Source organism: Thunnus maccoyii, chromosome 13 (genome assembly GCF_910596095.1).
Source record: "Thunnus maccoyii chromosome 13, fThuMac1.1, whole genome shotgun sequence".
In the NCBI taxonomy this organism is placed as follows: domain Eukaryota; kingdom Metazoa; phylum Chordata; class Actinopteri; order Scombriformes; family Scombridae; genus Thunnus; species Thunnus maccoyii.
Window position 1 is genome coordinate 31,661,097 of NC_056545.1, and position 27,752 is coordinate 31,688,848.

The window sequence follows — 27,752 nt, forward strand, 5'->3', positions numbered from 1 at the left end:
TTGACTGGAAAGTAAAATTGAGATTTTCCAGAACACCTCTTAAGGTGTCAAAGTTTTCAAGTAATACCCCCAACCCTTGCTGGAGGAACTGTGGCATGGTTGGGGATCATGCCCACATATTCTAGGACTGCCCAGTGATAGAAACCTTTTGGAAACACATTAAAGAAGAATTGGACACTGTCTTCAGAGTTGATATCCCTCTGGACCCTTTAATTTTCTTACTGGAGAAGATACCAGAAAACTTGCTCTCTAAGGACCAATGCTATATGTTACATATTCTGTTAATGACTGCGAAGAAAATGATTACTGTTAATTGGATGCAGCCATGTGCACCCACAAAAGCTCAATGGATACAGAAGATTAAGCAGATACATACCATGGAAAATATTACTGCTATTTTACAGTTTAAAGTACCACTATTCATAAGAAGATGGGCCCCAGTCATTCTGGGACTGAAATTATGCTAACACCTTAAATGTAATGTACAATTCTATATGATCTACTTTGACCCTGCACAACCAAGAATTGTGGTATAACATTTAATGACAAGGTGACCTTTTTGTTTGTCTGTTTTGGGTTTTTTTGTTGCTGTCTCAGTTGGTGTAATTGGTTTTGATTTTGTTTTTATTTGTCTGTTTGTTTGTAGCCTCCTATGGGAGGGTTAGGTTGTGTATATTTGTATTGAATGTATGTCTGTGTTTGTATTGCCTGCAAGTTCGATAAAGGCAATAAAGTTCTAAAAAAAAAAAAATGTTAACATGAAACATAAGGACAGACAGGGGAGTCAGTGTGAGCAATAATAATGAACAGCACCTTTTCTCTTTCTTTTCTCTTCTTTTACCATTGTTACTGAAAGAATCAGTAGCTCCCCTCACTAGTGGCTGAGCAACATTGTCAGCAGTATGTTGTTTCCTCATTAAAAGCATATTAAAGACTGCGAAAGCCACAGAATAATCATACTCACAACTCTGTTGTAAATGATCGCTGCTGGGCTACCTTATGTGCAGTGCTTATATGGGATAGCTTTCCTAATGACTGACTGTAACAGCTCTTTGAAGCAATGCACTTAACATAGCTACTACTGAAAACATCAGAGTGGGGGCTGAACGTTGGGCTATATGAACAGTGATGCATTCACTTGCCAATTGACGTCATAAAATACACTTGACAGTGATGTGGTGACATACTGATGAACATACTGAATACATTTGACTGTGATGTTGTAATGGTTTCTGCCTACAGATAACTGATACCCCCTGCGGTGTGGATAAGGCACTTACAGACGGCTGTTCTCTACCTCTGACCTAGGTATTGAATGGGTTCCCAAAATCTACATGCAAGGCCACCCTAGCCTTGCTTAGGGAACCAAAGTTCAGCCTGGCTTCTATAATCACCAGCTGTCATTGAACCACTACCAACGGGCCTATTTAGTCAGGAATTCCTAACAGCCTGGGTCAAGTGTATTGGTGCAAATAGGTGTTGGAGGTTTGAAAGTACTCCAAGACGGCCTTCTAACAGGTCATCTCTGGAGGAGGCCCACTCTGACGGTTGAGGGCACTCGCATGGTTTTCAGACAGACTATCTCCCTTATTTTTAGATTGGTTTTCTGCCTCTGATTAGTCTGTATAGAGAAACATCACATTTCTAAAATTACAACCGGTTAAGGGGAGGGTCGATCACACAGAGCAGGAGGGGAGTGTGCACTTCTTCGAAACGGCAGTCAGTGTGTGTGTTCTGGTAATGTAGTGATTAGCTACAAAAGTTAGTTAAGTGTCAGATTAAGTGAGTCTAGTAGTAGACTAACTTATTTGTAAGAAGTTGGTTAAACGGCTAAGAGTTTTCACCGATTGTACTGTGTCTCATCTTAACTCCATAGGCTGCTCCTGCTGCTTAGTTATTAGCTAGCATGCACACTAATGTTATGCTGTTATGCTTATGTTAAGCGTTTTATGTATGGACTCTGAAGCCCGCTCTCAGCATCAGACAGTGCACTGTGTGACCAGACGAGCACAAGTGCACCTTTGGGTGTTTTCCTGGCCGCATTTAAGCAAGCTTGAGTCACCCTGTTGCTCAAAAAACCTACACTCAACCCAGCCCAGGTTGAAAATACAGACCAGTTTCACTCCTGCCCTTCCTATCAAAAATACTTGAGCACACAGTCTTTAACCAAGTTTCTGAATTCCTTTCTGAGAACAACTTGTACGATGCAAATCAGTCTGGCTTTAAGTGGGGGCACTCTACTGAGGCTGCACTCCTATCAGTTATAGAATCACTGCACTCTGTAGATGACCCATAACTGGTCTCCAATCAGCCCAAAACAGCATGTCATCCCACTGTTGATATCCCTCCACTGGTTCCCAGTTGCTGTCCACATCAAATTTGAAACCCTGATACTTACAAAACAGCAACTAAAACATCTCCCGCCTACCTGAACTCCCTCATTCAGGTCTCCACTCCTTCGCACTCACTACACTCTGCCAATGAAAAGTGCCTGGTACCACCACTACAACAGGGCCCTATGTCGCTAGCTAGTCTATTCTCTTCTGTAGTTCCCTGGTGGTGAGACAAGTTACCAAACTCTGTTCAATCTGCAGAGTCCCTCTCAATCTTTAAGAAAAAACTAAAGACCCAGCTCTTTCGCAAACATCTCTGCACTTGATGGACGAGTGCAAAATACATAAGAAAAAAAATCTGCTTCTATGCAATCTATGCACACTGTGCATTGCCTCTGTGCATCGCCTTTAGGGCACTTAATCGTGTTGTTCTCTACTGACTAGAACCCTGCTTGTGTTGTATCAGCTCTCAGATGTACATCGCTTTGGATGAAAGCGTCTGCTAAATTGTAAAATTAAACTGTATAAGTAGAGTAGCTCTTTCCTTCAGGTAGGAAATATCTATATCTATAGAACTACTGTAAATATGGTCAAAAGTAGAGTTGCTCATAATGAGCACCCAACATATGTACACACAAACTCACACACACACACACACACATTTATCACTTATTTTTATTATTATTTGCTATCTCACAAGCACACACATTTTCTCAAGAAAATGCAAACTATTTTTCTATTCTCTGCATTTCAAGAAAATGTGATTTTCATTTCAATTTGTAGTAACAGATTTCAGACAGTCTCAGTGTGCCCATTGGAGACAAATAGTGGAGAATAATAGTGGTCAGACATTTCTTAATAGTAGATAGAAGAATGAGAGTACTAGCTCAAAATATTTTATATAATCAACCATTTACAGGGATAGAAATGACCATCATACTGTAAATTTCATGTGCACCGTGTTATATGTAAGAGTGGGCTTAAATGCATTTATAATGAAGTACTGGTACAAACAAGTCATCTGCACATCAGCTCATGCACATTATGAATGACTTGCCTCACCAGAAATTAATGGGAAGGATGTGCTTCATTTGATGCATATAACTCCAACAAAAAAACAATGTTTTTCTACAAAGTCTCTGCACTTCAGGGCGAAATCAAAAAAGGATTGCTTGGCTTTTGCTGCCACTAAACCTGCGCAAATGAGACAAAAAGAAACCATAATTCACAAAGCAACCGCCATGGGTGACATGCACCCCAGACTGTGCTGCCAAGCAAATAGCGTCTTGGTGCTCCTTTGCTATTTGCATGTATGTAGATTAGATAATATGCATATATTTGGCACAAAAGTTTGGAGATGCACTTATCATTTCAGCTGCTGTGTAATACTGCCAGTTGTGGGCAACAAACATCAGTACTGATGTTTCTGCGAAAATCTCGGATACATTTAGTGACACCTAAACGACATTATCGTAGGATTCAGATTAATCTAACACGTTTCAGAGCTGCCTGAGTCACATTAATAGTTGTATATGTTATGTTAAATATACGAAATACTAGAGAAGTAAAAAAAGCAAACTCCATGGAACTTGGTTTGTGATTGTGGAGAGCTCTGTGTGTGCACCTCTGTTAATTAAAGACACACAATTTGAGGCTTTTGTGCTCTCTGCAATTTTCATTATGGACCAATCTGTGTGCTGAAATATGGAAAAAAGCCTGAACCACTGGAAACTGCTCCGCTCGCTCAATCAGATGCAAAACCAGGGCAAATTGCACTCATCTGCAAAACTTTGTAGGTGTGTTTGTGCTTTACTGCAATATCTTTTGTGAATCAGACCTTGAGATGGGGCAGATACTGGTTGCAAATGATGTGCAATTTATGGTGCTATCAGTGGCCGCAATCCATTCTTTGAGAATGGAGCTTAGCTAGCTAGCATTTTTGGCTGAAATGTCTTTGTCGAGCATATTAATTGTATCTGAACTGCGCCACTTTCTCATATCCATAGAGTGCTAGATACTGATACTAGCAAAACTAGATAAGAAATGTAACTTTAGGAACTGTATGAGAGTGATGTCTTCATAGCAAAAAAATAGCTGACTGTATGTAAAGTACTTCAAACTAGCTCCACCTCCAGCAGCTACAACATGCTGCTTACACACAAATGCTTCAGAACAAGTTATTTCCATGCACACAAACAGCTAGTTTACTTGTCATAAGCTATTTGAAACACCTGAAAAATAAGAAATATTCGATTTTTTTTCTTGCTAATTTTAGAGATAACGTTGTAATCTAGTCTAATTTCATTTAATTTACCTGTAGGAAACTGTTCTCTCCACCATGAAAATCCTTGGTAGTTTAAAATTATGGATGTGTCCTCTGGAATATTTTTTTCACCTCTGAAACTCTCTGCACATGCACACATTGTGTTGGTAGGTCATTCTGAGAGGTAGCTCTATTTGTCAGGACACCGCCACAAGTTTGATTGCATGACAGCGTGTCAGCTTCTCAAACTCTGTACCACCCTCCACCACGGGCATACTGCTCACTTGAGCTGGTAGCCGTGCTACAAAGCCAAACTACACCAGAACAGCAGTCAGATACACCTGTCAGGAACAGCATGAAAGAAAATATAGAATCAAGCAAGCAAGCAGCAAGGAAGATGGAAACTTGACTCACGCTGAAGCACACTCTGAAACTCCACGCTCCAATCACTATGCCATTCACTCAGAGAGAGAGAGAGAGAGAACCCCTTGCACTGAGCAGAGTGGCACATCTGCTGTTGTGTTTATGTATATCAAGTGGTGGCTTTAGTTGGATGACATATGAACATAATCCTATAAACTCACTTTATGGATGTTGCATTTTCCTTTTTTTGCTGTGATATATAATCATCATATACAATCAGACTTCTTTTTGGAGCCAGTGGAGTTGCCCCCTGATGGCAGATTTAAGTCACTTCTGCATTGGCTTCACTTTTCAGACCGGGAGCTACCCGCTTGGTCTGCACTGTGGTGTGCACGTGTTGTACTTGGCCTGACCCCTTCTCTCAATGTTCATGCAGTGAGGAGGAGATGGCCAGTCCTTCCTGGCCATAGGCAGATGGCAGGAATGTGGCAGCCTTTCAGTGCTGTCAGCCATTTATAATCCATGAGGTGCCAGCTGCTGGGGGAGAGTTTATAAGTGCAGGTGAGCAAGTGGTACAGTACATTCTTTTAGACAGCCTACAGTAAGTGATTGCCCCAGACAGCCCACAATATGAACAGTGTGTTACAATATTATCATTATCAAAAATCTCCAGAAATTAAACAGGATATTAGATGTTGACTTTTGATGTCCTTTAAAAAAAATATAGGCACTTACAACACCACATACAGCTCCTACCCATTGAGAGAAACCGTAAAATAGACCAAAATCCCCCCTCACAGACACCCATTACTCCATTCATCATCACTCCTCAACATCCACACACACACACACACACACACACACACACACAGCTGAGGCTCCATATCGCAGCATTCCTTATAGGAGGACCAGTCTATTCAATATTCAATGAAACAATACAAAACATAAACACTGTAAAAGCATATTCAGCCCTAAGACACACAAAGACCAGCCCCTTAAACAATAACACCAGGTCTACCGGCCCACAATCCTTCACTTTATTCCTTCTTGTGAGCCAAGTAGCCAGTTTAGCCTGTACAAACAGAAAGTTCATCAGCACACGTTTTGTTTTGTTTTTCACAGAATACACTGGTCCCAAAATGTACAGCCCCACAGAAAAAAGAACTCCCATTTTTTCACATAGCACCTTCAACAGAGCAAGAACAGGTGACATGGTTACATTCAGTGAACACATGTACAACAGTCTCAGGTGAATTACAGAAAGGACAGCCATTCCCCACATTTTTATCTATTTTGGACAGAAAAAAATGAGTCGCCAGGGCCCCATGATGCACCCTCCACTGCAGATCCCCTGAACTTTTTGTTATTGGGGGCTTGTAAAGCACCCTCCACCTAAACTTTGCTATAGTCTGCCCTCTCAGAGCATCCTGCCACTGATGCTCCCTGACATCCTGCAGAGCTCTAATGTTCCTGACCTTCACTGCAGCTGCATACAAGGCCTTCCCCTTCACACCCTCCAAACTCCCCAGGCTCGGAATGGCAAAGGCCAGCAGCCTTGATTAACAGTTCAAAAAACTCCTTATTCTTCTTATACTGGCCCTTTATGCAGCGCCTCAGTACAGTCTCTGACTCTTGACAGTCCATTTGAGCTCCTGTTTCTTTAAGGCCCACCTCCAGATGAGCCCACTCTGTTCTGATTGGCCAGCCTTCTGGAAGCTGCCAAGGGGCAGCATGTAGCAGTCGAGTCATGTTAAGTTACCGCTGATGCAAACCCAACATTTCCTGCTTTATTGCTTCAAATTAGAAGCTTTTAAATTACTAAATAACAGGACTTTTACAGTGAAGAATTTACAGGACATTAAATGTGTCCACTGAATAAGCAGAACTTGGTTAGTGGCACTAAAAACCAGTTGAAACAACAACATATGGAAATATTCTGAGCTATTTGTTCAGTGGATCAGTTAGAAATAATGCAGGGAGGAATAGTACAAGCAGAAACAGCCACAGTAATGATGATGTTTGATGAAGCTGCAGACGACCATACCAGCACACCTCCAACTGGTTTCCAGTGGTTTATAATGGAGTCATGGCTCAGTGTGACTACACCCAAAACAACTGAAAAACGCCATAATGTTAGCGGAGTGGAGCAGTGCACTTGCACACTGTGCACAGAGCAGATGTCCATATAAAGAAATCTGCCAATGTCAGCTTTGGCTGAAAGTAGAAAAAAATGTTGGAAACCAAGTCTGAAGCCGGTGCTTTTTACTCACAGGGATTACTTCTACATATGTTTACCACATTATTAGACACATTGGCCACTTTTAACATGAACATCCAACACTGTAATATTATATATATGACTGAAAATAAGGAAAAGCATAATAGGTCCCCTTTAAAGTTCATGTAAAAGGAATCAGAGATTTCTTATTAAACACATTATACATGATAGAAAACAATTGCTGAAAACATGTGAGAAGACTGTGAACTATGTAGTACTGAATTATGGAGTTAGAACATTAAACTGTTTTTCACCATGTCAGTGTTCAAGATATTTTGGGCATGCATGAAATAGTGTCTCGATGATGTAGAGGGTTTACTACCATTACCCCTTCCTGTCTATATAAACACCAGCGCTCACGTACTCAGAGTTACTATTTTTACACCGGGTAGTTTTACAAACTTTCATCAGTGACAGTTGGGATTCACATCAGATAATCTGCTGTGACTGGTGAATGGGGCCATTTTCGGTCAACATAAGCGCGCATGGAGTTGTTTTTAAGCCAGCTGATGGGTGGAGATGCCAGCGGCTTCGGCTTCAGGGAGGTCCCTGGCAAGAGGGCTTCGCCAGAAAGCACAGTGTGAGAGGCAATGTTCCAAAGGTGACAGCCACAATGAAGCACCAAGGACTTTTCAGCAAAGAAGTGAGCAATGTTAAGTTCACTGAACTCCATTGAAAAAAATCACAATTTAAGATAACGAAGATTGATGATGGATCGCTTGTTAACTATTCATTTAAGTTACATTTTTACTGAAACAAGTCCACATTTATCTACAAAATATGTGCCGAAATAAACATTGGCTCCTAACGTTACTTTTTTTTTTAAAAAAAGTTGATTGCCTCACACCTACAAACAAGGCCTATTTTAAATTGTGTATTTTATACGGGAGTTTGGTATAAGCGTTAAGTCCGAGGCTGTTCAGTTGGGCCATGCTTTCAGCGCCTTCAGCAGACATGCCCCCAGTGTTTCAGAGTAGAGAATATGGACTTTAAACTGTGTGTGGACTTTTTTTCTTGTCTTGACCACTTGAATTACAGTTGCTTGTTTATTTTATGAGCTCCTTGCTTTAGGTCAATATTTGTTCTCTTTGATTTTGTTAGAAATGTAAATAAATTTGAACCAACAAGACAAACTAAAGCAAAGAGTGTGTGCAAGGGGAAACAGAAGAGGAAATGTCACAGTGAGGTGGATACGGTGAAGCTGACCTGTAGTTGATGACAGGTGGGTTGGCTTTGGCAGCGCAGTGGAATCTGACCAGGTTTCCCTCCAGAACGGGCTGCGGCTCCACAGTGAGGTTGACAATGGGCAGGTCTGAAAGAAGGGTGAGCTCATGAGAAGATGAAGGAGACAGCAGTATAAGGGGCTTAGTCATTGTTTTAAAGTCAAGTGAAAAACACTGAATCAGGCTACAATCGTGTGACCCAAATGTCAAAAATACAGATTTTTGATACATGACAGAAATATTACATTTTTTGACAAGGGGAGGATTGTTTGCAATTGATGTCACTTCAGTCAAGACTCTAATCTTGCAGACAGTTTCACCAAATTGTACCAGATGCTACTATCGAGCTGGCTGGCTGCTCTGTTTACAGGGCGGAACAGACAAAGGCCTGTGGGAAGAATAGGGGAGGAGGACTGTCTATCTATGTAAACAATAAATGGTGCACAGCCGTGGACATGGTGGACAAACACTGCTGCCCGGATGTGGTGCTCCTTACGGTAAGGTGTAGACCATTGTTTCTCCCGAGAGAATTCACGACAATAATAATTATGGCAGTCTACATCCCCCCTCAAGCTAAAGCTGAGTTAGCACTTTTAAAGCTACATGACAGCACCAACAAACAGCTGATGGTGTACCTGAACAGTGTGATCATTGTAGCAGGGGACTTCAATCATACAGATCTCAAACTGGTCATGCCCAAATGCTGCAAGAATGTAAATTTCCCCACAAGAGAGAACAATGCACTAGACCAAGGCTGTGGTCGAATAGTCTTTTTTGCTCGGGAAGGCTCCTAACTGAGTGAAATGACCTGGAAGTATTTAAGTGGTAGCCATGATAAGAGCAGGTCAAATTCTCTAACTCATCGGTGTCAAACTCTGGCTCGCGGGCCAAATTTGGCCTGCAGTGTAGTTATATTTGGCCTGCGAGGCAATACCAAATGACTACTAGGGCTGGCCCGCCGGTATTACACAGCGCATGTACCGCTCATACTACAAATCCCAGAATGCACTGCTGGTGTTTTGGCACGTCAATCAGGACAGGACCCATAAACACCCTCTCCTCTGTTGACAGTAGCCATAGCGACCTCATGCTACTACTGGCACCGTGCTACCCCTCCCAAAAATAGTGAAAAGAAAGACAGAAAATAGAATATCTGTTTACATATGTAAAAGACAGACCTGTTTGTCTTGTATGTGGAGCCAACATGGCTATAACCAGAGAGTACAACATTAGACGACACTATGAAACGAAACACCACGACAAGTACAAAGACATGGACATGACTCAAAGGCACCAGAAAGTAGAGGAAATGAAAAGAAGTTTGGTTTCACAACAGACTATGTTCAAAAAAGCCATATCACAAAGTGAGGCTGCTGTAAAGGCTAGTTTTATTGTGGCAGCAGAGATTGCAAAATCAGCCCGGCCCTTCAATGAGGGAGAGTTTGTGAAAAAGTGCATTATGAAAGTTTGTGACCTCGTGTGCTCAGAGAAAAAGCAAGCATTTTCAAAGGGAAAAGATTTCATTGCATTCTCCCTTGCTGTGGATGAGAGCAGCGACACATCTGATACTGCCCAGTGTCAGTCTTCATCCGTGGAGTGGACTCAAATCTGTGTGTTACGGAGGAACTTTTGGGATAAACTCGTGGGACTAACGACAGATGGTGCACCAGCGATTTGCGGTCAAAAGAGTGGACTGGTGGGCAGGGTTTGGGAGAAGATGCGGGAGGAGAACTGTGCAGGTGAGCTAACTATTTATCACTGCATCATACACCAAGAATCACTATGTGGCAAAGCCCTAAAGATGGAACATGTTATGACCACAGTAACATGAGTAGTTAACTTCATAAGAGCCAAAGGTCTGAATCACCGCCAAAGGAAAAGTACTGAACAGATGTTTCAAGCTGCGTGAGGAAATATGTCAGTTTCTGGAAAGCAAAGGGAAAGACACAGCAGAGCTCTGGGAGCAAAAGTTTCTGTGTGAGTTGGCCTTTCTGTGTGACATCACGAGCCATCTCGATGTGCTGAACCTGCAGCTTCAGGGGTGGGGGCGTATCATCACAGACATGTACGCTGTAGTGAGGGCTTTTAAAACTAAATTGTGCCTGTGGGAGAATCAGATGCTGCAAGGAAACCTGGGCCATTTTCCCTGCTGCCAAACCATGAAAACACAGATCTCTACCGCCATGTTCCCATGTGCACAGTTTGCTGAAAAACTCAGCGTACTTGGTGCTGAGTTTACCTGGCGATTTGCCGACTTTGATGTCCAGAAATGTAAGTTTGAACTGCTCAGTAATCCATTTGCGGTTGACGTGGAAAACGCACCAACCAACCTCCAAATGGAGCTGATTGAACTCCAGTGTAGTGACGCTGCATAGTTTCCACATTTCATCCCTGACACAATGCCTCAGCTCCGCACCCAAGCTGCTCAGATGCTCTCCATGTTCAGCAGCACTTATCTATGTGAGCAACTATTCTCCTTGATGAAGATGACCAAAACATCTCACAGGAGATGTCTGACTGATGAACGCCTTCACTCAATCCTGAGGATTTCCTCAGCTCAGAGCCTGAGCCCAGACATTGATGAACTATCATCCAAGAGGAGATGCCAGATATCTGGCTTGGACACATCAGAGTAGATCAGTGTGTAGCAAACTGAGCTATAATTAACGTTTTCTTTATGCACTTTTTCTTGCTACTCCAAGGCATGGGCTTGAATGGTTGCACGTTCATTGAAGGATATTATTAGTTTATTATTGTTATTTTATTTTTAATTTTATTATTAGCCTGTGGAAAAGGTTACTGTTGAAATTTAAATCAGAAGGCTGCAAATAAAAAAAGAGGCATACGATTTTTATTTAAATTTTATTTAAGAAATGAATGCCATTGATGTTTTTTTATTTGAAATTCGATTTTGCATGTGTGCAATATTAAGTTATATATTGTACAGTATTAAGCTTTGCTTGTTCCATATTCAGTGTTTAAGCAAAACTTGTTTGGGTCCATATGAAAAGGTTCATTGTTATATCTGGAGGAAGATTTTTTCAATAAATATCAATGTTTCAACTTTGTCCAAGTTTTAAATTTTGGCCCACTGTGTATTTGACTTTGACATCCCTGCTCTAACTGCTAAGAAAAGGTGCTTCAATACTTCCTTTCTAATCTCCTTTAGCATAGAGTACACTTGACCATGCTTTACGAAAGGAAAGGAGATAATTCCGGCCCACAATTCCGTAACAAGTGACGCACCATTCACAAACTCAAATGATTAAACCCACATTACACATCCACAGCGGTCTGTGTACCCTCCATCCAAAGCTGTGTTCAGGTTGTTTGATAAGATAAACAAATTTATAATGCATCATACATTTTTTATATGAATCAAAAAACAGAAATTTGCGTGCTTTTCCTGTTTTTGTCTTCAAATCGGCAATTGGAATAGAAATTAAACCAAAACCAGAAAACAACTGGTTTTTCACTTTTATTGTTATATCTATATTATTTACCACTACTGCATCTCTACAGAAACGTTGTCATTGATTATGCTTGCTATAGATAGATAGATAGATAGATAGATAGATAGATAGATAGATAATCAATGGTTACACTGCTGTGCCTTGTGCGTAAATACGCACAGTGTCTGTTTTAATGGGGAAATGCACTTATCGTTTCTGCTGCATGGTTGGGGCTGATCGCTGCAGGTCTGGAGATTTGAATAATCAATGATGTTGTTGGGCCTCAAACCATGCAGTCACACAAAGAAGGCCTACATGTAAACCCTGAGGCCCGGCCATGAGGTGCTTTTCCTTTGTTCCCCCTGAGAAGGAGCAGTGCCCAAAAACAGCTCACAGACTCCATTTCCACTGACGCTTTGCAAATTTGGCACCTAGGTGCTAAACAGGAAATAGTCTCAACAAACCCTAACCCTAACCCTTCATTGGCAGAGATGCTCCTGCACAGAGGAGATTCATGATGACACAGCCATGACATCACCGCCCCTTTAAAAAGTGAACGCACCCTGAAGAACACGCATTCATTGTGAACTGAGCTAGGAGGAACTTTGACCTTCTGTGAGTCAGCTTCACTAACATAGGTACCCCATGCACGTGTTTTTCCTCTCACCGAAGTCTTTCCCCTCGCCGGACGAGACGAGACTTCGCCCCTGTTCACCCGAACACCATCTCTGGATCAGAGAGAGACCGCTGCTGCAACCAGCGCTCTCATTTTCCCTGCAGAAGAAAGAAACAGATTTTCCTCACGAAGACGCAGACAACTCTGCCCCACTCTGTTTTCTCCACCGCACCGCCGAGAATCAGCTGCCGTGACATCCGTCGACAGTGTGAGGATGGCATCGTCAGCATCCGAGCCGAGGAACTGAGCCGGACCGAAAGACGGATTTTACACACACACTCTGCTCTGCTCACTTTCTGAAGTGACCACGTAAGAGGCTTAAGTCTGGGCAGCGGCAGTGTTAGTTTGTGTGTTCTTTTCAGCTTCAGTGCTGTTGTTGTTTTGTTTAGCTTTTAGCTTTTTAGCTTTATTGCTATTGTTTTGTTGTGTGGATTGACAGACCGCCGAGTCCATTTGCTCTGCTTTACTGTTAGGAGTATTTTAAGTTTGCTGCCTGTTTAGTTGTGTTCACTACGCTAGACTGTTTTGTGTTTGTCCTGCTCAGACTACTGCTGTGTTTGTGCCACCGAGAGCGAGAAAGTAAGTTGCTCTGTTGATCAGAAACCAGACAACGTGTGTTACAGACTGCCGTCCGTACGTGCGCTCTCTGTGGACAAAGGAACCGCTTCTCTCCCTCTCACGATCGCTTTCTCTCCTTCCTCCCTCTCTTGTGACTAACACACACACACATACATGCACCATCTTTTTACACATCTGATGGTCAGATAACGTGGGACTTGTCCCTCGCTATCTGCCATCAGACACATGTGTTTTCACGGAATTGGGCGACTGCAAGACGCCAATCACCAGGCAGCGCCATCTTGCTATTGTCTAACCAAGACACTGCCCTACTTCTGCCATTTGGTTTTCACGTGACGTGACTTCCTCACATAGTCACGTCCGCGTCAAAACCCTCGATGTCATCATGCCAGATCACATTGCCATCTTGTCTCTCACACACACACACACACACACACACACACACACACACACACACAGACACATGCATTCACCTGGATGTGTTCACCTTGTATGTGTGCACCTGTTTGTGTTTGTTTTGGCAGAATTAGATTTTAGAATAGTTGTTTATTGAATGAAGCATTAACTTTGTTAGGTTTGCTAAGTTTAATAAACACTGCTATATCTTTAAAGAGAAGTCCTCTTGTCATTATTGTGTGTAACATATTGTGAAAAGTGGCTGATGTGGGAGTCAGAGCTTGAATTCAACCCTTCTTTGTTCACCCTTGAATGTTGATATCTATCAGATATTAACATTCTAGATGAACTCTTTTATGAGACTATCTTGTTTGGTTATTGGTCCCGGTTTCCGGGTGGTGCCCCGTATTTGTTAATACCTATTAATAATTCTATTAATTGTTATAATTAATTAATTATCATTGATAATTATTGCAAATAACCAACTGTGCTCCTCACAGATCCAACAGTTGGTGCCTGAATTCTTGCTACGTGATGCACATTTCTCCTCACTCCTGGACATCACTCCTGGATTTGGGGGTGTTACAGAGATAAAACTGAGCTACTGACACACGTGAAATGTTCCCAAGGGACTCTCCATGATAGGGATGTGCAGAGAGCACAGTATTTGTATTTGTATCTGTATTTGTTGAGGCAGCAAAATTATTTGTATTCAAATAAAAGTGAAAAGAGGCTTAAAAATCCTGTTTATGTGTTTATTACACTTTTAGTTTTAGAAAATTGAAGTGTTAGAATAAGTGTTCATGAATAAACTACCCAACTCATGAAGGAGGTTCCCACACTGGGTCTTGAACTGAACTTGGACTGGTGAAGACTGGACTGAGACGGTCTTGGCCCAGGCCAAATGTCAAATGAAAAGCCCTTGATATGGCTGCAGGCTTGTAGCCATGACTCTTATGTCTCAGTTTGATTTATGCACAGATGCACACAGGACTCTCAGTTATGGTTAGGGTTAAGGTTTGAAGATGCTGTAAGACTGATGCCTATAAGCCTGCAGCCATTCCCTCCCAACTAATGCTAATTACTGTTCCTCTCTTTATTCCAAACAACATGAAAATATCAAATGGATCACTTCTTGTGCCACCAAGAATGTTTTTCATGGTAAAATCCTACCAGACATCATTTAGACTAATTCAATGACTTTGTCTTGATGGAATTTTTTAACTTCAGTGCTCTACTACTTTTAGAATAATGACACAACTGTGGTGTGTTTTGACGCCCTCTTCTTGCACTGTGTTGTGGTACTGATTCTTCTTCAACACAGTAAAAGTAAATAACTTTTGTCAGTGGCTTTCATCAGCACAAACTGTGGAGTTGGGCAGAGCCTAATAGAAATAGAGCCAGAACAAAGAATGCTAAAAAAGTGAGGTTCTGTCACAGAAATCAGACTCATGGGAGAGCAGTGTTATACGCCACTCTCTGTTATACAGTGTGGCTTTCCACACTATGCCCATTCTTTGGCAATGTAACATGTGAGCATTAACATTTTTAGTATGTGTTTCTTTTTGGTGCCCATTGATCCTTTGTGGATACACCACTTCTGCATTTGGCTATTAATTATCAAAGAAGAAGATTTAGATTATTACTCAGAATTGACAATAAAGTTTACTTTGACTGATTCATCCTGCTTGGGAGCCAGAGCTCCAAACTAACCCTCTGTGTTTTCTTGTCCTCTCCCTGGTGCATGGAAGGCGTTCTGCAGCACAGGGTACAGAGTGTTGGCTGCAGAGTGGTTCTTTGAAACAGCAACAGCTGCCTCCCATCAATATTAACAGGCAGTGGTTAACATTGGCTGCCCCCAGTGGTGAGGTGCTGCACTTTCTAAGACCCCCAGGAGTCTCTGCAGCCTCTCCACCTTGGCAGCACCTTTATCACTTATTCATCCAACTCCTGTCACCCCTCTCTCCAATCCCCAACCATCAAACTGGAGCTCATGAGCTCATGGCTGCCTGCACACCCTCACTTCACAGCTATACAGTATGTGCCTGTTAAATGGAACAAAGAGAGCATGTGCTTGGCTCAAACACTACAGAAGGGGAGGGGGGTGGTACTCTTGACGGAACAGATCTGTCAAGAGAAATGCATCTCTGAAGAGCATTCATACTTTATTAGTCATACTAAATAACTTTGAAGGAGCTGTGAGGAATGCAAAAGCCTCCTATTCCAAATCCATAACTTGCAACAAATAGTTTTTGTAATAAAATAATATTGCCTGACAATTTGAGTATTATTAGAGGGACCCTATTTTCTGTGTTTGGCTGAAGAGATAGAGAGAGATTTAAAAAAAAATGCAGGAACAAAGCACATACATCTTTTTATTAGATTATACACACTGTCACTAGCTGAGAACAGAATATATGTAACATCATCATGCTAATTAATTGTGCCATTTTGTTCTCAGGCTTTCCCCTATTTCACTGCAGATTTCAGTGTACACTGACACAGATTTCTTCTTTTGATGGTGTTTCTTGGCAATTAAACAAGCCTTTACTGAGAATAGCCATTATTATTTTGTCATAAAAAGGCATAAGGTATAAATGATTAGTCTGCAGACTGTTTTAGGTGCAGCATGACAAAGTAGTTCGTAATTAAGCGAGAAGAACATATTTTGCCTTTTGAAAATAAATATGGTCTTTGAAATGTCATTTTTACTTACGCTGAATGTCGATTGTGACAGTCGCATCTTTTCCGTTGGGGGCTGCCTTGTTTGAGGCTCGACAGGTGATCTGCTGACCTGACTCAATGTTGGAGGGTGATAAGTAGAGCATACTGACTGTGCTTTCCCTCTTACCATCCCGCAACAAGGTCTGAGGAATCAAGAACAAAGGAGAGAAGTGTATTCCATAAAGTTATTTTCATGTATTATCCATGAAGGAGCATATTTTCAGCCACAGAATTTTGGTGTTGGTCTGTTTTGACCTTGAGTGCATGGAGCATAAAGAAATTTTACCTAATTTATTTATTTAGGGACCAGTGAACATGAGTCCCTCAATGAATCATTATTTTGCTGAGGAACTGATTTTTCAGAGTGGATGTGGGGGCATCTTTTAAATAGCAGGATAAATTATTCATTCTCAGGGCAAACCTGAGTAGTTTGCTGAGCTGCCCACTGTAAACACAGTCCTCCACTGCTGGCCTAAGAGCAGCTCATGGTGAAGGAGGTCCTTGCATTCCTGCTCATTTTGCCAATGAGTGCCTTGAACACATTTATTTCACTTCCAGGTCCTTGTTTGCTTCACTTAATCCTGCACTTCACTGAACCCTCTGAAGGCCACTAAGTGGGCCAACCATATAATAATCACAAATATACAAAGTGGAGTCTCCATTTAGCCATTAAATCCACTTAAAAGGCTGTCACAAGCAGAAGCAAAAACCTCACAATGCCATAGGCTGTTTTATGTTTTAATAACTTAATGCACACAGAGCTGACTGGTCAACAAATGCAAGTTAAAATTAAATTAATAAACAGAAAATAGCTTTCAACAGTAGGCATCTCTTTCAGTCAGCTGAGGGTTATAACTGTCCCATAAAATGTATATAAGGGTTACTGTTCAAAATACACTGCATGATTTTAAAAAAAATGTTGGCATTCACCAGAGCTCAAGTGTTTTTACAACTAGAATACTGAACAGCCAGCCTTCAGGAACCATTGTCTACTTACAGTGCTGCTTGAAAGTTTGTGAACCCTCTAGAATTTTCCCTATTTCTGCATAAATATGACCTAAAACGCAATCACATTTCTATGCAAGTCCTAAAACTACATAAACGGACAACAATTAGACAAAAACTTTACACTTGTTTATTTATTGAGGGAAATCTAATGTTACATATTTGTGCATGGCAAAAGTATGTGAACCTCTAGGATTATCAATTCATTTGAAGGGGAAATTAAAGTCAGGTGTTTCAATCAATGGGATGACAATAAAGTGAGAGTCTGGGAGGCCCTGCCTTATTTAAAGAAGAGAAATCTGGGTCTTCACTATCAAAGTCTCAGCTTTTCAACACAGGTTTGTGGAAGTGTGTCATTGCTCAAACAAAGGAGATTTCTGAGGACCTTAGAAGAACTGCTGATACTCACCAAGCTGGAAAGGGATACAAAATAATTTCTAAATTATCTTTATAAATGTGTGTGCGCTCAGCTGAGAGGTTGTGTCCTACTGAGTAGAGGGCAGAGAGCAGAGAGCACAGAGTTGTCTATAGTGTTTGACAAATATTAGCAAAATAATTGATGACAAAACACATTAGGAATTGTATTGATTACACAGACAGGGGACATCCTCATTGGATGGACTACTTCGGAAAACACCGGTGGCCTATCCACCACACAAACCTTTATGGCCTTAATGAATGAATAAATTAATGAATTATCTTTATTTACATTGCGCTTTTTACAGCAGAGCCATCTCTAAGATGCATTGTAAACACATGTAAAACAGACAGTGTTGTTAAAGTAATAGGCCTGTGTCATGAGGAAAATATAGGCTGTGCCTCAGTCTCACACTCAGGGTGATAGTGAAGATGAAAATGAGGATGAAGATGACTAGAAGTAGAACTGATTCAGATCTCAGATTCACAATTTGAGTCAAGTGATTCACATGATTTTTTTTGAGTTAATTTTGGCATATTTTTATTTTATAAATAATTTAATTTAAAACCAATACATAGGCTAGATAACACATGGGAATAAAAACATGTTCCCCCTTAAAATAACCTATTTATTTTCTTGAGTGCATTTATGTTTCTAGCCAAACAATACATTAACCATCATTGTGGCATGTCTTGTTAAACCTTACAGTGAAGGTGTCAATAAATAAAAAAATAAATAAGATCTAATGATTCTTTATTACTAAAGTTCTGATCAGTCAGGAATAGGTGTGGTTTTAAATATTAATAGCTATTTAAAGACTGTGTGGGCTAAAACGCACAAGACACCTAATTCTCCTTTATGATAACTCACTACATGTTTAAAATTGGATAAAATAAAATACGCAATAATTAAGATCAGTGTATATGATGAAATTGTGGCATTAGAATGTTCCATAAGCCACCAAATTTGTTTTTTTAAAGCCAAATTTTTTCACCAAGGGGGCATGCCCCCATCAGACCACGCTTAGCTGGCTACTTTTTCCCCCTGGCAGGTTACTCCATATCCTTGTGGAAAGCCCTGACTCCCAGTGGTGCCTCCCGGTTTCCAAGCAAGAAGACCAGAGAACAATACAGATTTCGTTGGGTATATATATTTCTACAATCTGAGTGTCCAGATTTCTCCAGTGTGTGTTAGACCCAGTCCAATCCCTTTGGGATAAGATCTCCCCGGAAATGGGTGTTCACTGCTGTATTCATTTTGGAGCCACAATGGTTCTATGCAACACAAGGAGCCATCAGGGAATAGAAACAGAAAGCATATTCCCTTCTGTCTGCTTACTTAAGCCACTATGCACTTACATAGTTAGAGCTGTAGTTGTCTTTGTCATTTTCAAATTCATTTCTTAAACACCCAATGTGCCAGACTAGAACAATTGTGACATAGGCGACTCCCGGTGGTCTAATCATAAAAAGTAGAAGAAAAAAAAACACGAGGTAACATGAGCCACTTTTTACATTTGATGATTTTACTGCAAAATGAATGTGTATTTGTTTCAAATAATAGTTACTATATATACCTCAGGTTGTTGTGTGCCCATGGAAATTTAAAAAGGTTATGCAATTATTATGGTTTTAGAACAATGAGCCATCAAAAAAAGTTAGTCCTATGGCACAACTTACCCCATGGCAGGGGTAAAATGAGCATTAATGCCATCAATTTAACAAAGGCAAAAACTTGTACTTTTAAGTAAAACCATATGTTTGTGACCTGTTGTTAAACATGTTACCTTAACATTTTCAGTAAAGATTAAACTGTGATCTTTGTGTGTTAGTTACAGTAAGCATGGGTGTGTAAATATGCTTTTGTGTATACAGATGGGTGACAAATTAAAGGAAAAACTGGTCCAGGCCTGAATGCTTGACCCCTACAGTGAGGGGATCTGGTGGCTCTATTATGCTGTGGGGGGCATTTTGCTGGCACGGTTTGGGTCCACTTGTCCCCTTAGAGGGAAGGGTCACTCCTAATCAATACAAAGTTGTTCTAAGTCATCACCTTTATCCTATGATGAAACATTTCTATCCTGATGGGAGTGGTCTCTTCTATGATGACAATACCCCCATCCATAGGGCATGAGGGGTCACTGAATGGTTTAATGAGTATTAAATTATGTGAATCATATGTTATGGCCTTCACAGTCACCAGATCTCAACCCAGCTGAACACCTATGAGAGATTTTAGACCAACTTGTTAGACAGTGCTCTCCAATACCATCATCATAATACCAAACGAGGGAATATCTTTTTGAAGAATGATGTTCATCTCTCCAGTAGAGTTCAGAGACTGTAGAATCAATGCCAAAGTGTATTGAAGCTGTTCTGGTGGCACACGGTGGTTGGCTTTTCCTTTAATTTGTCACCTGTCTGTATGTACAGCATGTTTGTGTGTGGTTTAAACTTAACATTAGTCAACAATTAGGTATTCATTCATCAACATTGTAGCACTTGTAACAGGGATCAAACATGAACAGTGTCTCTAGTCTCTAGAATATCAGAAAATAATTTTGGGGGGTGAATTGAACCATTGACTCAACTTGCCCCAACATCACTGGCACGTTTGACTCCACAATCTCCATTTTGACAAAACTGTTTCATACAGTGGCTCAGATCCACAGGTATGCTAAGTTTATGACCCTGTTCTGTAGCTTACACTGACTTAAATTAACATGTAATAATGTCCAAAACCTATCTATTTAATTAAGATACAAGACTGGTAACTTTAGTAACATGATGAATTCACTTGGCATGACAAAAATCTTTTTTTTTTTTTTGCTCTGTTTTGTTTACCACTCTCTCCATGTGCTTGAGTCCAACATGGATTGAGTAATGTGAACTATACTTTCTTAATATGTGGTCACATGATTACTTTTGTTTATGGTTACCTAGACAAAGGGGGTGGCTCATTTTACCCACTAGCTCTATTTACCCTGTTCTCCCCTACTGTGGCAGATAGGCATGCACACTGATGACACACCTTGCCCTACAGATATGACCCCGGGACACAAGCAACTACCTCAATAATTTTCACAGCAATTGTCTCAACTGTGATACAAAACCATATCTTATGTCATCAGAATGATTTAGATCCTAATCAAGTAAAAATCTACACATATGGGGCTTTAAGTTGTGATTTTGTTTGACTACACCTACACCATACAATACATCAACACTGACAATGCCTGTTATCATATGGGGTTGTTTTAATTTATTTTGCTTTCTCTTTTCTTCCTCCATCTATTACATTGTAATAGATGGCATGTACATCTACATGCATTGTATCCAATCTAGATGAAATTCAGTTAACAACAGAAAATCAGTTAATATTATTAAGATGGACAGTATTTAATTTACTACACATATTTTACTCACTGCTGTCAGCTATTTTCTACTCTATGGCAATACTATGCAAATAAATCCGAGGCTAACATGGCACACCATTGAAATGAGATTTAAATTCTATTATCTCAGATTGCTGCAAATAATTAGTCTTATAAATGTTTGGTTTTTAATTCCTCCAACATCTCTTTTGTGATAATGGGATTTCACTTGTAGATGCTACAGCGGAAGTCCCCTCAGATTAATGCGCAGTCCGTGCTTCTTGCCTTATTGACATCAATGGATGACTTTCAGACCAAATGACATGGTCATTAAGTGGAAAAAGCTCTTTGTTGTCATAGTCTTCTTTCTGATTGTTGATGTCTTCAGTCTGATGGCAGCTTTATACTAACAAATTACTAGTTAATGTGACCTTCTAAAGGGAAGGACACATCACACCCCAACTGGGGTTTCAAATCAGACAAGACTACTTTTATTCTGTTTATCTTGTGGAAAAAGTTAACAATATTTAGGATGGGTTTAGGTTAGGTTTATGGTTTCAGATCATCTTTGTCCTATGATGACAATTACATGAAATACACTGACCCAAAATCATGTCACAATCAATCAAATCATATGAAGCGTTTTGCTCAAGCACATTGAAGTTCATTGCCATTTAATTTATATATGTACATATACGCATTAAAAATATGCACAGACTCACACAGTGACAAACATGGAGCCTCTCTGGAGTTCAGCAAGGGAAGTCCTCTTATAGTCACGTGTTCAATACAATCTCCAACCATGTCTGTCCACACCCTACTTCATGCAGTATGGGATCTATATATATACATCAGACACCAACAGTCTGCATACAACAACACTTATTCCTGCCCTCACTGTTACACTGCTGCCTGCTTCAGAATTGAAATCCCTCCACCTCCCCAGCCTCATTTTCATGTTCATGCTCATGGAACATTGTGTATCCCAGGCTCTGCTGAGGGGAGGGGGGAAATCACATGAGCAGGGCAAATTTTTGCATTTTTAAAGCCTTAATGTGAGTGTCTTGACAGATAGTGATAGTGTTTCTCCTATAGGCCTTGGCGCACAAAGAAATGGTTAGGAAGATAAGACAACTAAAAACAACAAATGTGCACACCCACAAAAATACAAGTGTTGTCTGTAACATTGTGTCCCCCCTGATATTTTTTGCAGCACCCACAGGCCAGACAGGCTGAATCCAGCCCTGCAGAGATGACTGGAGATGACATAGAGAGAGATGCAACAAAGGTCCCCATCTGCACTTGAACCACACTTGGATGTTGCAGTCTGTGTCTTAACTTCTAAGCTATGGGGCACCCTGCCAAATATGTCTCTGAGGAAATAATGCAGCCTGTGTTATGATGAGTGTTAAGCAGCTGGATTTATTTAGTGGAGGAGGCTTGTGTCAGTGTTGAGATGCAGACCAACCAGATAATTATTTCAGCAATGATAATGTGGCAAACCATAGGGACAAGAGAGCGGGTCCAAAGAGACTGCAGATCAAACACTTAAGTGCCCACGCCAGGAGTGCATGGATGGCGTGTGGCCAAGTGGTCAGCGGCTACAGAGGTGTGTTGAAGAAACAAATAAAAGAGGAAAATTCAAGATGGAAGACAGGACGCAGCGGAACAGACAAGAAAGTTGCGAGAGTTGAGAGAGAGTTGAGAAAGCAGAAGAGGAGTAAGAGGATGTAGAAGAGAACGTGTCTACTCTGCTTCCCCCTCTGCATTGAGCACTGGGCTCTGGCAGGACTTTTGTTTGGTTGGTCGAGTAATTTATTCTTTAATAACTGAGGCCAATTTCACCACCTCAAGCAAATTCACAATTTTCCTCAGCTTGACTGTTGGGTGGTGGCGGGTGGGGGTGAGGGGTGTTTGTCCAACTATATATACTGTTTTTACATAGTTTTCCTCATTCATATGCTTAATTGGCTTTATGGATTCAGTCAGAGGTTATTTGAGCAGGCCAGCAACTTATTGATAAAATAGACTGTAACCCCAGTTTTATTTTCTGTGAGGGGTTGACACTGTCAGAGGGAGTGTTCTAGTTATTGCTCCAAATGCTTATTTTATTTAACATTTACATTCTTTTGTGTTTGTGTGTGAACAAGGTGTTAAATTTCATTATATTTCCTGTAACCCAGGTTAAATAATTTTTGCATATAAAATTAACCTGAATAAGGAAAAGTGTTACAAGAAATCTGTTCAATCATAATAAAGAATGTACTCGGAAGGTCAGAATTAAAAAGAATAGGAGATAAAGATATGTGATAGATGCACATTGAGAGAAAATAAACAGACAACTTAATCTGAAAAGATAAACATTTATTTTCCTTTAATAGTGTTTGATTTCAGTTGATTCTAAGCACATGTGAATTTAAGAGGCTAGCTCAGTCAGCCAGTCAGGTATCAGTTTCATTTAGTGCACTGACAAAGCCTATGCCGCAGTTTCACTTCCTGTTTTGAGTTACAGCAAGGAAGAGGGTAGCCACCGTAATGAGTGCCAACCAATAACCTTGGATAAAAGCTTTAAAAAAAGGTGATTAAAATTAGCTAAATCAGCTCTGAGTCTTGTGTGAGTACAACCAGAGTCGTCGCTGGTATTTGAGAAATACCCACATAAGTGAGATATCTTTTGACTGCTAAAGCACTAGCCTCTAATGCTAATACAAATACAAGAGTGAATGCCATTCGCTTGTGCTAAAGGTGTTAGCTATGCTAAGTTGAAATGGAAATATAATTTTGTACAGTGAAATACATAAACTTAGCTGATGTATTCAGTATTAGCACATCTATTAAACACTGAATGCTCATTGGTATTGTTTTAAGCACATCTGTTACAAACTTAATTTTTATTTGTGTTGTTTTTAGCACCTTAACCTGTGCTTTTTAATCACACTAAGCTGCACCTTTGCTAATTGTTAAAATGTTTTGTGCAGGTGACTCTAGGCCACCATTGCATGGCACAGGGCACAAAAGCATGTGTTTTTTAGTGTTGATGTAGATGTTCTATGCCAATTGCTATGTGAAGGAGGGAGTATTTTGGTATTCTTTCTAATTGTTAGTGCAGAGGTTATTTTAGTAACCATGGTTCTATGAGAGCACAGATATTTGAGACTACTATGGTTGTTTATAATGGGATTTTAAAATCACTAATGTCTCATTAGTTCTAATGTTATTCTTTAGGTAATATAGAGAACAATGAGAGAATTTGACAAAATGTATTCCAGCTTTTACTTGGTGGTCCACTATTTCAGATTAGAAGCTTGAATGTGAGTTCTGACCTTGCCCACTATAGGTCAGGTTCTTGGACCTATCTGGAGTTTGAGCCTGGATACTGTTGGATGTTGATGGTGAGCTATAACCCAATGGAGTGGAACTAGAGACTCAATTGCATGCAGAAGATTGGAATCCTGGACTCAAGGACTTTGTCTCTACACACCAAACTAACACATTCTACAGTGTGGTAAGACAAAAATTTGCCACTTCCACAATGGTAACCTTGATGATAGATTTGGGACACGAGGACTGAGTTCACATCAGTGACTAAAATGACTGAAAGAGAATAGGATCTGAGTGAATCCTGAACCTAGACACTTATTAGTCATTAGAATTTTGTTTTTGTTTTTTTGCTTTTCAATTGACTGGGTAATAAATATGTTTTTCATGTACATTTTTATTTTTCTACTTTTCTTCACTACTTTTCATAAAAAGGAAGAAGAGTTGTTCTTTCAAAAAGAGATATTGTGTCTGAGTGTTGATTCTGGTGTATTGTTTGGTCTATTTCTGGCTCTGTAGCCAATCTTAGTACCCTCTGATTTCCTAGCCATAGTAAATATCACAACTAGTATATCTCCTGCAGCCATTACTATATTTCATAACTTTTAGTAATGGGCAATATGACCAAAATCTCATATCCCAATGTAGGTAATTTCATATCCTGGTAACAATACTTATCCTGATATAACACATTTTAATTCAATGAATAGTCCTTTGCACAGATTAAATAAAATTACTTTTCTTGGCTTTTCCCCCACAATGTTTTCATTGCACTTACAGTAACATAACAACTGTAGTTGTCGTCAACTCATGTAGGCTACTTCACCTGGTTCACTGTCTCTTCATTTGTTTGGAGGGGCTCAGCCCCACCCGCGGTGAACCACAGAGAGCAGAGGAGAGTAGCGTGACCATAAATGATACCAAATGCAGCAGAGACTCTTACACTCAGCTGAAATTAAATGAGTGCACAAAAATTCGGTAAATAACATAAATTAAAGCTGCAAGCAGTGATGAATGGGCCCTCGCACACCTCACACACATTGGAGGGAGCAGCAGCTGTGGTATTGCTATTGGAGGTCTGTTGACATGGCTCTGAATTGTCAGGGTTACCAGACACTTTCCTGTGTGCAGTATGTGGTGCTGCAGATGACTTATTAAAAATTGTGTATACATTTGATGAACACCTTGTCATTTAGGCCTTACTTTCTCTTGCACGTAGGTAATACTTCATGAGTGAAATATTAATGCAGCAATACATTTACCAGAGGGCAACTGACATGGATATACATTTTCATGAGTATTTGGACATTGCATGTAGGATATAATTATCACTTCCTGTGAGGTCAGAGAACACCCACTAATTATACGTCATGTTGCTGTATATCATGTGCAGACCACACCATGTAAATTTCATGTAAATCGGATGTTTGCCACATATGGGTGTTTCATGAAAATTAAAAAGCCTCACAATTTAGCATTGCAAAGGTCTTTAGATATCACTTACCAAATTTGAAGTTGCTCGGGTTAAATCTCTAGGAGGAGTTTGTTAAAGTACAATGCCTGTAAATGGCTTCACTTTGGGGAAAAAATGCAAAGTAGATTCAAAATGGCTGACTTCCTTTTGGACTTATGGTATGGCTTCAGAAGGCTGTATTTAAGTCTGGAGATGTTACATCTGCCTACCAAATTTCATACATCTACATCAGATTTTAAGGTGGGGGCTATGACTTTGAAACTTTCTAGGGGGCACCATCAAGCCATTTTGCCACACCCAAAACCAAGATTATATCAAATGTCAAGTTACGCCCACTCTGATGCATGTGCAAAGCTTTGTAAGTTTTCAAGCACCCCAGCACCTCAAAAATGCTAAAAGTAATTAGAAGGTACTATAGGGCCGAAATGCCTCACACAAGCCCAATATGATACTAACTGAAATATAATGAATAAAATAAATGAATAAAATAAAATGAAAATTGACACACAAAATCCAAAATGGCTGACTTCCTATTGGGCAAAAAAATTGGAAAAATTATGTCGAGAATGATGAGAGCAATGAGCCCACCAACTTTCATGATCATCAAAGAAACTTTGTTCCAAATGGCCCTGCATTTGGGGGCACTATAGAGCCTGCTGGCCATGCCCAAGCCCAATCACTACATAAATTTGCAATTTTTGCCAGTTCTGACATGTGTGCCAATTTTTGAACACCCTAAGCCCCTCAAATTTGCAATGGCATACTAGAGTAACAACAACAAAAACAATAATAATAATAATAATAATAATAATAATAATAATTAAAGCTGCAAGCAGCGATGATCGGGCCCTCGCGCCTTCACACACATCAGACAGCACCGTAGTTGAAGGGCTGTTATTTCAGGCATGCAGTTGTGTTCAGGACCGGGCTTTTGTTGGACATTGCACAAAGGAGTTAAATATCACTGCTTGTGTCCACTATGTGGCACTAGAGAACACGCATCAAATATACATCATGTTTCTGCATATCAACTGTAGACCATACCTTGAAAATTTCATGTGACTCAGATGTTGATTGTCATATGGCTGATTTCCTGTTGTCAGTGGGTGGTGCTATGACTATAACTAATATTGACATGTAGATGTGTTCAGGCTGGAACTCTTATCAAGCATGAGAAATTTGGTGCAGGTTGGGCAATGTACATTCAAGTTACAACAACTTCTGCTTCATGGTGACACATCAAAGTTTGCCGCATTGCCACGGCAAGAGTGTCCAATGAAAATTTAAGATTTTGATAACTTTTCATCACAAACATCTTTAGATGATACTGACTGGCTTAAATCTCTAGGAGGAGTTTGTTAAAATATAAAACCTGGAAATGGCAAAAAGTGTGCAAAAATCGCAAAGTAAATTCAAAATGGTGGACTTCCTGTAGGACTAGGGTATGGCTCCAAGAGGCTATTTGTGTGTATGGACATGATACATGTGCCTACCAAATTTTGTTCATCTAGGTTAAATTTAATGGTGGTAGTGAAAGTATGTGGCATATAACTTCCTGTTGCCAGTAGGTAGTGCTATTACTATGATTCAATATTGTCCTGTATATGTCTTCAGACTGGGACTCTTATCAAACATGTAAAATTTAGGAAAGATCTGACCATATTTAGTCAAGCTACAACAGTTTATTTTGCAATGGCAAAACATCGAAATTCGTTGCATTGCCACGGCAACCGCATTCCATGAAAACTCACAATCTTCACAACATAGCATCATCAAGGTGTTAAGGCTTTTCTGACCAAATTTGAAGTGGATGTGTTCAACCGGCTAGGCAGAGGTCGTAAGAGTACAGTGCCTGTAACTTACTAGCAACAGGAGTT

At 40.2% G+C, this 27,752-nt stretch overlaps 2 protein-coding genes across 3 annotated transcripts in view; one reads left to right on the forward strand and one right to left on the reverse strand.

The window, feature by feature from the left end:
- Positions 1-27,752, reverse strand: part of LOC121909800 (kin of IRRE-like protein 3) — a 278,843-nt gene that overhangs the window by 49,155 nt on the left and 201,936 nt on the right. For both annotated transcript variants that reach the window (XM_042430524.1, XM_042430522.1), the window contains exons 5-6: positions 16,280-16,430; positions 8,444-8,549 (exon numbers count right to left, since the gene is read on the reverse strand). In XM_042430524.1, the coding sequence (XP_042286458.1) occupies positions 8,444-8,549; positions 16,280-16,430 (257 nt within the window). The remainder of the gene's footprint in view (positions 1-8,443; positions 8,550-16,279; positions 16,431-27,752) is intronic.
- On the forward strand, positions 8,714-14,171 carry LOC121909802 (general transcription factor II-I repeat domain-containing protein 2-like). The gene is made up of 2 exons (XM_042430525.1): positions 8,714-10,199; positions 14,064-14,171. The coding sequence occupies exons 1-2, from the start codon at positions 9,665-9,667 to the stop codon at positions 14,081-14,083; spliced, it is 555 nt and encodes a 184-aa protein (XP_042286459.1). The 5' UTR covers positions 8,714-9,664; the 3' UTR covers positions 14,084-14,171.

Coding starts and splice junctions, on each gene's coding strand:
- LOC121909802 (XM_042430525.1), top strand. CDS start 9,665: ATGGCTATAACCAGAGAGTACAACATTAGACGACACTATGAAACGAAA. Junction 10,200..14,063: donor GCGGGAGGAGAACTGTGCAG/GTGAGCTAACTA, acceptor TGCTCCTCACAG/ATCCAACAGTTGGTGCCTGA.